We start from the raw sequence: 12,528 nt of genomic DNA on the forward strand, positions 1-12,528 counted from the left end.
ATTTAATTTTTAAATGTGAATATTTCAAAGGGTTTGGCCTAGGGTATAATTGGAATTCTAAAATGAGAATAATTTGAATATGTAAATGTCAGGGTTAGGGTTAGGATTAAGGTCAGGTTTTGGTTATAATTGTAACATTAAAATAGGAATCATTTGAATATTTAAATTCTAATTTGGTTTTGGGTAAGGATTAGGGTTAGAGTTAGCCTTAGACTTCGACTTAGTGTTTGTGTTACCATCTGTGAATATTTGAAATAATAAAACGAGAATGATTTGAATATTTAACAGCGAATTTAATTTTTAAATGTAAATATTTCAAAGGGTTTGGCCTAGAGGAATAATTGGAATTCTAAAATGGGAATAATTTGAATATATAAATGTCAGGGTTAGGGTTGGGTTTTGGGTTTGTGTTAGGGTCAGCACCAGTGAATATTTGAAATAACTAATGGAGAATTATTTGAATATTTAACAGCGAATTTCACTTTCATATGCAACCATTTCAAAGGCTTTGTTCTAGGGGATAATTGGAATTCTAAAATGAGAATAATTTGAATATAGAAGTGTAAATATACAAGTCTAAATTTCATTTTTAACCACGAACATTCCCCAGCTCTGTTTCAAGCCCTCACGGGGCGGATCCCCAGCCCGTTCCCGCCAGATCCCGGCCTGAAGAACGGGAACAGATCAGGCTTAGGCTTAGGCTTAGGCTTAGTCTTAGGGTTAATTTTTGGCTTAACATCAGTGAATATTTGAAATTTGAAAATTAAAAAAAATATTTGAGTATTTCTCAGGGAATTTAATTTTTAAATGTGAACATTTCAAAGGGTTTGGACTAGGGGATAATTGGAATTCTAAAATGAGAATAATTTGAATATGCAAATGTCAGGGTTAGGGTTTTGGGTTTGTGTTAGGGTCAGCACCAGTGAATATTTGAAATAATTAATGGAGAATTATTGGAATATTTAACAGGGAATTTCATTTTTAAATGTGAATATTTCAAAGGCTTTGTTCTAGGGGATAATTGGAATTCTAAAATGAGAATAATTTGAATATAGAAGTGTAAATTTCATTTTTAACCACGAACATTCCCCAGCTCTGTTTCAAGCCCTCACGGGGCGGATCCCCAGCCCGTTCCCGCCAGATCTCGGCCTGAAGAACGGGAACAGATCAGGCTTAGGCTTAGGCTTAGTTTTAGGCTGAGGGTTAATTTTTGGCTTAACATCAGTGAATATTTGAAATTTGAAAATTAAAAAAATTATTTGAATATTTCTCAGGGAATTTAATTTTTAAATGTGAACATTTCAAAGGGTTTGGCCTAGGGTATAACTGGAATTTTAAAATGGGAATAATTTGAATATGCAAATGTCAGGGTTAGGGTTGGGTTTTGGGTTTGGGTTTGGGTCATGGTCAGTGTCAGGGTAAGGGGATAATTGTAATATTAAAATAGGAATCATTTGAATATTTAAATTCTAATTTGGATTTGGGTAAGGATTAGGGTTGGAGTTAGGCTTAGGCTTTGGGTTATTGTTTAGGTCAGTGTCAGTGAATATTTGAAATAACTAATGGAGAATTATTTGAATATTTAACAGCGAATTTCACTTTCATATGCAACCATTTCAAAGGCTTTGTTCTAGGGGATAATTGGAATTCTAAAATGAGAATAATTTGAATATAGAAGTGTAAATATACAAGTCTAAATTTCATTTTTAACCACGAACATTCCCCAGCTCTGTTTCAAGCCCTCACGGGGCGGATCCCCAGCCCGTTCCCGCCAGATCCTGGCCTGAAGAACGGGAACAGATCAGGCTTAGGCTTAGGCTTAGTTTTAGGCTGAGGGTTAATTTTTGGCTTAACACCAGTGAATATTTGAAATTTGAAAATTAAAAAAATTATTTGAATATTTCTCAGGGAATTAAATTTTTAAATGTGAATATTTCAAAGGGTTTGGCCTAGGGTATAACTGGAATTCTAAAATGGGAATAATTTAAATATACAAGTCTAAATTTCATTTTTAACCACGAACATTCCCCAGCTCTGTTTCAAGCCCTCACGGGGCGGATCCCCAGCCCGTTCCCGCCAGATCCTGGCCTGAAGAACGGGAACAGATCAGGCTTAGGCTTAGGCTTAGTTTTAGGCTGAGGGTTAATTTTTGGCTTAACATCAGTGAATATTTGAAATTTGAAAATTAAAAAAATTATTTGAATATTTCTCAGGGAATTTAATTTTTAAATGTGAATATTTTAAAGGGTTTGGCCTAGGGGATAATTGGAATTCTAAAATGGGAATAATTTGAATATGTAAATGTTAGGGTTAGGGTTGGGTTTTGGGTTTGGGTTTGGGTTTGGGTCATGGTCAGTGTCAGGGTAAGGGGATAATTGTAATATTAAAATAGGAATCATTTGAATATTTAAATTCTAATTTGGATTTAGGTAAGGATTAGGGTTAGAGTTAGGCTTAGGCTTTGGGTTATTGTTTAGGTCAGTGTCAGTGAATATTTGAAATAACTAATGGAGAATTATTGGAATATTTAACAGGGAATTTCCTTTTCATATGCAACCATTTCAAAGGCTTTGTTCTGGGATAACTGTAATTTGAAAACGAGAATAATTTGAATATAGAAGTGTAAATATACAAGTCTAAATTTCACTTTTAACCACGAACATTCCCCAGCTCTGTTTCAAGCCCTCACGGGGCGGATCCCCAGCCCGTTCCCGCCAGATCCCGGCCTGAAGAACGGGAACAGATCAGGCTTAGGCTTAGGCTTAGTTTTAGGCTGAGGGTTAATTTTTGGCTTAACATCAGTGAATATTTGAAATTTGAAAATTAAAAAATTATTTGAATATTTCTCAGGGAATTTAATTTTTAAATGTGAACATTTCAAAGGGTTTGGCCTAGGGTATAACTGGAATTCTAAAATGGGAATAATTTAAATATACAAGTCTAAATTTCACTTTTAATCACGAACATTCCCCAGCTCTATTTCAAGCCCTCACGGGGCGGATCCCCAGCCCGTTCCCGCCAGATCCCGGCCTGAAGAAGGGGAAGAGAATCCCGGGGATCCTCAGGGGGGTGGATGCCAGCAGCTGCTTCTCCTCGGCGTCGAAGAACTGCAGCAGGCGCCGCTCGTGGTCCAGCAGCAGGCCCAGCACGCGGCAGCGCCCGCGGCGCCGCTCCAGGCGCCCGGCCCGCAGCCGGAACTCACCCCCGGAATAGCCCAGGGCTGCGGCCGCTCCCTCGGGGAGGGACGGCAGGGAATCGCCCCACAGGGGAGCCGGGGTGGGATTCAGGGTGGGAGCCGGGGTGGGATTCAGGGAATCTGGGATGGGATCTGGGGTGGGATTCAGGGAATCTGGGGTGGGATCTGGGATGGGATCCGGGGTGGGATCTGGGGTGGGATTCAGGGAATCTGGGATGGGATCTGGGGTGGGATCCGGGGTGGGATCTGGGGTGGGATCTGGGGTGGGATTCAGGGAATCTGGGATGGGATCTGGGATGGGATCCGGGGTGGGATCTGGGATGGGAACCCTCACGGAATCAGGAGTGGGATCTGGGGTGGGATCTGGGATGGGATCGGGGATGGGATCTGGGATGGGAACCTGCAGGGAATTGGGGACGGGATCCAGGATGGGATCCCTCAGGGAATCTGGGACGGGATCTGGGATGGGATCTGGGGTGGGATCCGGGGTGGGATCCGGGGTGGGATCCGGGGTGGGATCTGGGGTGGGATTCAGGGAACCTGGGATGGGATCTGGGATGGGATCCGGGGTGGGATCTGGGATTGGAACCCTCAGGGAATCGGGGATGGGACCCGGGATGAGATCCAGGGTGGGAACCCTCAGGGAATTGGGGACGGGATTTGGGATGGGATCCGGGGTGGGATCTGGGATGGGATCCGGGATGGGAACCCTCAGGGAATCTGGGGTGGGATCCCACATGGAATTTGGGATGGGATCTGGAATGGGATCTGGGATGGGATCCGGGATGAGAACCCCCAGGGGATCTGGAATGGGATCTGGGATGGGATCCGGGATGGGATCTGGAATGGAATTTGGGATGGGATCTGGGACGGGATCCAGGATGGGATCCGGGATGGAATTTGGGATGGAATTCGGGATGGATTTTGGGATAGGATCTGGGATGGAATTTGGGATGGGATCTGCAATGGGAACCCACAGGGAACCGGGGACGGGATCCGGGATGGAATTTGGGGTGGAATCCTGAATGGAATCCTGCAGGGAATCTGGGATGGGATCCGGGATGGGATCCCTCAGGGAATCCTGGATTGGATCCCTCAGGGAATCCCGGACAGAATCCCGGATTGGATCTCTCAGGGAATCCTGGACTGGATCCCTCAGGGAATCCCGGATGGAATCCCGGATGGAATCGCGGACGGAATCCCGGACGGAATCCCGGACTGGATCCCTCAGGGAATCCCGGATGGAATCGCGGACGGAATCCCGGAGCACGCCCACTTCCCAGTCGCTGCTGTCTCCCAGCTCCACTTCCCAGTAGTGCTTCCCGCAGGAAAATCCCTCCCGAGCCACAGCCAGGGGCCGGGATCCGGGATCGGGGATTCGGGATCCGGGATCGGGGCCGAGGATTCGGGATCGGCCCCGGATCAGCAGGGCCGGGTGGGTGCAGCTCTCATCCAGCGTCAGCGAGACTGGGAAAGAGTGGAGGGGGGCCTTTGATAAGGGTTTGATAGGGCTTGATAGGATTTGATAGGGTTTGATAGGGTTTGATAGGGTTTGATAAGGGTTTGATAGGGTTTGATAGGGTTTGATAGGGGTTTGATAAGGGTTTGATAACATTTGATAGGGTTTGATAGGGTTTGAGAGGGTTTGATAGGGTTTGATAGGGTTTGATAGGGTTTTGTAGGGGTTTGGTAGGGTTTGATAGGGTTTGATAGGGGTTTGATAGTGTTTGATAGCATTTGATAGGGGTTTGATAGGGTTTGTTAAGGGTTTGATAGGTTTGATAGGAGTTTGATATCGTTTGATAGGGCTTGATAGGGGTTTTGATAGGGTTTGATAGGGGTTTGATAGGGTTTGATAAGGGTTTGAGAGGGTTTGATAGGGGTTTGATAGGGTTTGATAGGGTTTGATCAGGGTTTGATAGGGTTTGATAGGGTTTGATAGGGTTTGATAGGGTTTGATAGGATTTGATAGGTTTGATAGGGTTTGATAGGGTTTGATCAGGGTTTGATAACGTTTGATAGGGTTTGATAGGGTTTGATAGGGGTTTGAGAGGGTTTGATAGGGTTTGATAGGGGTTTGATCGTGTTTGATAGGATTTGATAGGGTTTGATAAGGTTTTATAGCATTTGATAGCTTGTGATAGCATTTGATAGGGTTTGATAGGGTTTTGATAAGGTTTGATAGGATTTGATAGCATTTGATAGGGTTTAATATGGTTTGATAGTGTTTGATAAGGTTTGATAAGGTTTGATAAGGTTTGATAGGGATTGATAGGGGAAGAGGAAGAGGAATGGGAATGGGATGAGGAAGAGGAAGAGCATGAAGAAGAGGAATGGGAACAGGAAGAGAAAAAGGATGAGGAAGAGGATGAGGAAGAGGATGAAAAAGAGGATGAGGATGAGGAAGAAGAGAAAGAGGAAGAGGACTGGGAACAGGAAGAGGACAAGGAAGAGGAAGGGGAAGGGGAAGGCAAAAAGGAGGAGGGTGAGGAAGAGGATGAAAAAGGGGAAGAGGAAGAGGAAAGAGGAAGAGGAAGAGGATCAGGAACGGGAGCGTGAATAGGAACAGGAAGAGGATGAGGAAGAGGAAGATGACGAGGAAGAGGAGGAGGAAGAGGAACGGGAATGGGAAGAGGAAGAGGAAGAGGATGAAGAAGAGGAATGGGAACAGGAAGAGAAAAAGGATGAGGATGAGGATGAGGATGAGGATGAGGATGAAGAACAGGAAGAAGAGAAAGAGGACTGGGAACAGGACAAGGAAAAGGAAGAGGAAGGAGAAGGCAAAAAGGAGGAGAGTGAGGAAGAGGAAGAAGACGAAGAGGAAGAGGAAGAGGATGAGGAAGAGGAGGAGGAAGAGAAGGAAGAAGAGGACCAGGAACAGGAACGTGAATAGGAACAGGAAGAGGATGAGGAAGAGGAACGGGAATGGGATGAGGAAGAGGAAGAGGATGAAGAGGAGGAATGGGAACAGGAAGAGAAAAAGGATGAGGATGAGGAAGAGGAAGGCAAACAGGAGGAGGGTGAGGAAGAGGAAGAGGATGAAAAAGAGGATGAGAAAGGGGAAGAGGAAGAGGATGAGAAAGGGGAAGAGGAAGAGGAAGAGGATGAGGAAGATAAATGGGAACAGGAAGAGGACGAGGAAGAGGAAGAGGAAGAGGAAGAGGAAGAAGAGAAAGAGAAAGAGGAAGAGGACTGGGAACAGGAAGAGGATGAGGATGGGGACCAGGAAGAGGACAAGGAAAAGGAGGAAGAGGAGGAGGAAGAGGATGAGGAAGAGGACCAGGAACGGGAATGGGAACATGAACAGGAAGAGGAAGGGGAAGATGACGAGGAAGAGGAGGAGGAAGAGGAACGGGAATGGGATGAGGAAGAGGAAGAGGATGAAGAAGAGGAATGGGAACAGGAAGAGAAAAAGGATGAGGAAGAGGAAGGAGAAGGCAAAAAGGAGGAGGGTGAGGAAGAGGAAAAGGAATGGGAAGGAGAACAGGATGAGGAAGAGGAAGAGGAATGGGAAGAGGAAGTGGAGGAGGAGGGGGAGGAAGAGGAAGGGAAAAAGGAGGAGGGTGAAGAAGAGGAAGAGGATGAAAAAGAGGATGAGAAAGGGGAAGAGGAAGAGGATGAGGAAGATAAATGGGAACAGGAAGAGGATGAGGAAGAGGAAGAAGAGGAAGAGGAGGAGGAACGGGAAGGGGAAAGGGAAGAGGAAGAGGAGGAGGAAGAGGAAGAGGAGGAGGACAAGGAGGAAGAGGAAGAGGAGGAGGAGGAAGAGGAAGAGGAAGAAGAAGATGAAGATTTGGGCCGGACTCACCCGCGTGGCTCTGAGCCCGTCGGAAATCTGTGGGAAAGCAGCGGCGCCAATTAGCAGCAATTAGCGCCAATTAATTAGCGGCAATTAGCGCTATTTAGCACTAATTAACGGTAATTAATTAGCACTAATTATCCGTAATTAGCTCATGAAGGGCAGCTCATTTGCATAGGGCCGGAAGCGCTCACCGAGCTGGGCCTGGATCTGCCCTGGAACGAGAAATGAACGGAGACAGTGAGGGGGGGACACCTGGGGGGGACAATGGGGACACACCTGGGGACACCTGGGGACACCTGGGGGGGCTTGGGGACAATGGAGACAATGGGGACAATGGGGACACACCTGGGACACCTGAGGGACAGCTGGGGACACCTGAGGGACACCTGAGGGGACACCTGGGGACACCTGGGACAACTGGGGACAATGGGGACACCTGGGGGACAATGGGGACACTGGGGACACCTGGGACACCTGAGGGGACACCTGGGGACACCTGGGGACAATGGGGACACCTGGGGACACCTGGGGACAGCTGGGGACAATGGGGACAATGGGGACAATGGGGACACCTGGGGACACCTGGGGACACCTGAGGGACAATGGGGACAGCTGGGGATACCTGGGGACACCTGGGACAGCTGGGGACACCTGGGGACACCTGAGGGACACCTGGGGGGGCTTGGGGACACCTGGGGACAATGGGGACACCTGGGGACACCTGGGGGGGCTTGGGGACAATGGGGACAATGGGGACACACCTGGGACACCTGGGGACAGCTGGGGACACCTGGGACACCTGAGAGACCTGGGGACACCTGAGGGGACACCTGGGGACAGCTGGGGACACCTGGGGACAATGGGGACACCTGGGGACACCTGGGACACCTGAGGGGACACCTGGGGACACCTGGGGACACCTGGGACACCTGAGGGCACACCTGAGGGGACAATGGGGACACCTGGGACACATCTGGGACACCTGGGGACACCGGGGGGGCTTGGGGACAATGAAGACACCTGGGGACACCTGGGGACAATGGGGACACCTGAGGGGACACCTGGGGACAGCTGGGGAGACACCTGGGGACAATGGGGACACCTGGGGACATCTGGGGACACCTGAGGGACAATGGGGACACCTGAGGGGACAATGGGGACACCTGGGACAGCTGGGGACAATGGGGACAATGGGGACACACCTGGGACACTCTGTCATATTAATCATTAATTAGTCTCTAATCAGTTATTAATTAGTCAATGCCTAATCAATAAATATTTGGTCCCTGTCTAATCAATCATTAATGAGTCCTTGTCTAATCAGTCATTAATTAGTCAATGGCTAATCAATCATTAATTAGTCTCTAATCAATCATTAATGAGTGCTTGTCTAATCAATCATTAATTAGTCTCTAATCAATCATTAATGAGTGCTTGTCTAATCAATCATTAATTAGTCTCTAATCAATCATTAATGAGTGCTTGTCTAATCAATCATTAATTAGTCTCTAATCAATCATTAATGAGTGCTTGTCTAATCAATCATTAATTAGTCTCTAATCAATCATTAATGAGTGCTTGTCTAATCAATCATTAATTAGTCTCTAATCAATCATTAATGAGTGCTTGTCTAATCAATCATTAAGTCGCCTATGCCTAATCAATCATTGGTTGGTCCCTGTCTAATCAGTCATTAATTAGTCAATGGCTAATCAATCATTAATTGGTCTGTGTTTAATCAATCGTTAATTACTCCCTGTCTAATCAGTCATTAATCCGTCAATGCCTAATCAATAATTAATTGTTCTGTGTTTAATCAATCGTTAATTAGTCTCTAATCAATCATTAATGAGTCAATGCCTAATCAATCATTAATTAGTCTCTAATCAGTCATTAATTAGTCAATGCCTAATCAATCATTAATTAGTCTATAATCAATCATAAATGAGTTCTTGTCTAATCAGTCATTAATTGGTCCCTGTCTAATCAGTCATTAATTAGTCAATGGCTAAAAACTCATTAATTAGTCTCTATTCAGTCATTAATTAGTCAATGCCTTATCAATCATTAATTGGGCTGTGTTTAATCAATCGTTAATTAGCTGATGTTTAATCAATCATTAATTAGCCAATGGCTAATCAATAATTATTTGGTCCCTGTCTAATAAATCATTAATTAGCCTATGCCTAATCAATCATTAATTAGTCTCTAATCAATCATTAATTAACCTATGCCTAATCAATCATTCATTGGCCTCAATCTAATTAATCATTAATCAATCAATGGCTAATAACTCATTAATTAGTCTCTAAGCAGTCATTAATTAGTCAATGCCTAATCAATAATTATTTGGTCCCTGTCTAATTAATCATTAATTAGTCAATGGCTAATAAGTCATTAATTATTCTCTAATCAATCATTAATGAGTCCCTGTCTAAACAATCATTAATTAACCTATGCCTAATCAATCATTCATTGGTCCCTGTCTAATTAATCATTAATCAATCAATGGCTAATAACTCATTAATTAGACTCTAATCAGTCATTAATTAACGTATACCTAATCAATCATTAATGAGTCTCTAATCAAGCAATAATTAGCTTTTGCCTAACCAATCATTGATTAGTCCCTGTCTAATCAATAATTAATTAGCCAATTTCTAATCAATCATTAATGAGTCTATAATCAATCATTAATGAGTCTATAATCAATCATTAATTAGTCTCTAATCAGTCATTAATGAGTCCTTGTCTAATCAATCATTAATTAGTCAATGCCTAATCAATCATTGATTGGTCCCTGTTTAATCACTCATAAATGAGTCAATGCCTAATCAATCATTAATTAGTCTCTAATCAGTCATTAATTAACGTATACCTAATCAATCATTAATGAGTCTCTCTCTAATCAATTATTAATTTGCCTATGCCTAATCCATCATTAATTGCTCCCTGTCTAATCAGTCATTAATCCGTCAATGCCTAATCAATTATTAATTGGTCCCTGTCTAATCAATCATTAATTAATCACTGGCTAATAACTCATTAATTAGTCTATTATCAATCAATAATTGGTCCCTGTCAAATCAATCATTAATTAGTTAATAGCTAATAACTCATTAATTAGTCTCTAATCAAACATAATTAACCTATGCCTAATCAATCATTAATTGGTCCCTGTCTTATCAGTCATTAATTAGTCTCTAATCAATCATTAATTAGTCCCTGTCTAAACAATCATTAATTACTCACTGGCTAATAATTCATTAATTAATCACTGGCTAATAACTCATTAATTAATCAATGGCTAATAACTCATTAATTAGTCTATAATCAATCATTAATGAGTCCCTATCTAAACAATCATTAATTAATCAATGGCTACTAACTCATTAATTAATCAATGGCTACTAACTCATTAATTAATCAATGGCTAATAACGCATTCATTGGTCCCTGGCTAATCACTCATTAATTAATCCCTGGCTAATCAATCAATAATTAATCACTGGCTACTAATTAATTTATCACTGGCTAATAACTCCTTAATTAATCAATGGCTAATAACTCATTAACTAGTCTATAATCAATCATTAATGAGTCCCTATCTAAACAATCATTAATTAATCCCTGGCTAATAACTCATTAATTAATCAATGGCTAATAACTCATTCATTGGTCCCTGTCTAATCAATCATTAATTAATTACTGGCTACTAACTCATTAATTAATCACTGGCTAATAATTAATTAATTAATCCCTGGCTAATCCCTCATTAATTAATCCCTCATTAATTAGCGCCTCACCCAGCCTCGCCTCCATCTCCAGTTTCTCTGTGGGGGCAGAAAAGGAAATTGGGGAATTGGGGGATTTTAATTAATTTATTTATTAATTATTAGAAATTAATAATTGCTAATAAATCCGGCATAATTATTAATTAATCATTAGAAAATGTAAATGTTATTAAAAATGAATAATTAATTAATATTGTTTATAAAAAAATTGAATTATTAGAAAAATTATTGTTGAAAATAATCATTATTAATGAATAATTTTAATTAATTATAGGATAATTTAATTTATTTTAAGAAATGAGAAGTTATTAATGAATAATTTGTGATTATTAATTTGCTACTAGAAAATGGAATTTCTTATTAGCAATTAATAATTATTAATGAATAATTCATTATTATTTATTTATTAGGACAAAAATAAATTATTAGAAATGAAGAATTATTAATGAATATTTTATTATCATTAATTTACTATTATAAAATTGATTTTATTAGAAATCAATATTAATTATTATTGTATTAATATTATTTTATCTTTAGAACTTAAATTTTATTAGAGATTAATAATTATTAATTAATTTTTCATTATTAATTAATTATTTTACAATGCTGTTATTATTTATTATTTTTATTATTTTTATTATTTATTATTTATTATTAAGAATTATTATTTTATTAATTGATTGTAATTAGAAAACTCAAAATAATTGTTAGAAATTATTAATTACTAATTAATAATTTGTTATTATTAATAATTATTAAAAATTATTGTATTCTAAATTAATAACTATTAATATAATTTATATTAATATTTTAATTATTTAATAAAATTGAATATCTATAATATTAAAATAATAATTTTATTATTATTGACTAAGAGAAAATTACAATTATTAATAAATTAATTATTTTTCTTAGAAAGGTAAAATAATTCTTATTAATTAATGATAATTAATGAATATTCTACTATTAATATTAATAAATTGATTAATAATTAATTTTTAATTGGAATTTTCCCCTTTTTGTGTCCCTCTTCAAAAAAAAAACCCTGAATTATCCCTCGCAGAATTAATTAATAATTGAATTAATTAATTAATTATGTAATTAATGAATTCATAATTGAATTCATTAATTAATTATTGAATTAATTATTAGAGAATTAATGAGCCGAAATCTCAATTTTTACCCCTCTGGAGTTTCTCTGTCACCTCCTCTGAAAGAACCAAAAATGGAAATTATTAATTGGCAATTAATCATTAATTAATGCTGGACAAATTATTATTATTATTATTATTATTATTATTATTATTATTATTATTATTATTATTATTATTATTATTATTATTATATAATTATTAATTGGAAATTAATCATTAATTAATGCTGGACAAATTATTCATTAATAATAATAACAATAACAATAACAATAACAATAACAATAACAATAACAATAATAATAATAATAATAATAATAATAATAATAATAATAATAATAATAATAATAAATTAATTATTAATTGGAAATTAATCATTAATTAATGCTGGACAAATGATTCATGATTGCTGCTATAAATTATTATTATTATTATTATTATTATTATTATTATTATTATTATTATATTAATTATTAATTGGAAATTAATCATTAATTAATGCTGGAGAAATGATTCATGGTTGCTGCTATCAATAAATTATATAATAATAATAATAATAATAATAATAATAATAATAATAATA

At 39.3% G+C, this 12,528-nt stretch overlaps 1 protein-coding gene across 1 annotated transcript in view; it reads right to left on the minus strand.

The window, feature by feature from the left end:
- Positions 1–340: 340 nt before the first annotated feature.
- LOC129134007 (uncharacterized) overlaps positions 341–12,528 on the minus strand; it is a 35,241-nt gene continuing 23,053 nt past the window's right edge. The window contains exons 13-16 of the mRNA XM_077193255.1: positions 7,190–7,210; positions 7,005–7,031; positions 4,436–4,663; positions 341–3,259 (exon numbers count right to left, since the gene is read on the minus strand). Of these exons, the coding sequence (XP_077049370.1) occupies positions 2,982–3,259; positions 4,436–4,663; positions 7,005–7,031; positions 7,190–7,210 (554 nt within the window). The 3' untranslated portion in view covers positions 341–2,981. The remainder of the gene's footprint in view (positions 3,260–4,435; positions 4,664–7,004; positions 7,032–7,189; positions 7,211–12,528) is intronic.

The sequence above is a fragment of the Agelaius phoeniceus genome, chromosome 37, assembly GCF_051311805.1.
Source record: "Agelaius phoeniceus isolate bAgePho1 chromosome 37, bAgePho1.hap1, whole genome shotgun sequence".
Lineage (NCBI taxonomy): Eukaryota > Metazoa > Chordata > Aves > Passeriformes > Icteridae > Agelaius > Agelaius phoeniceus.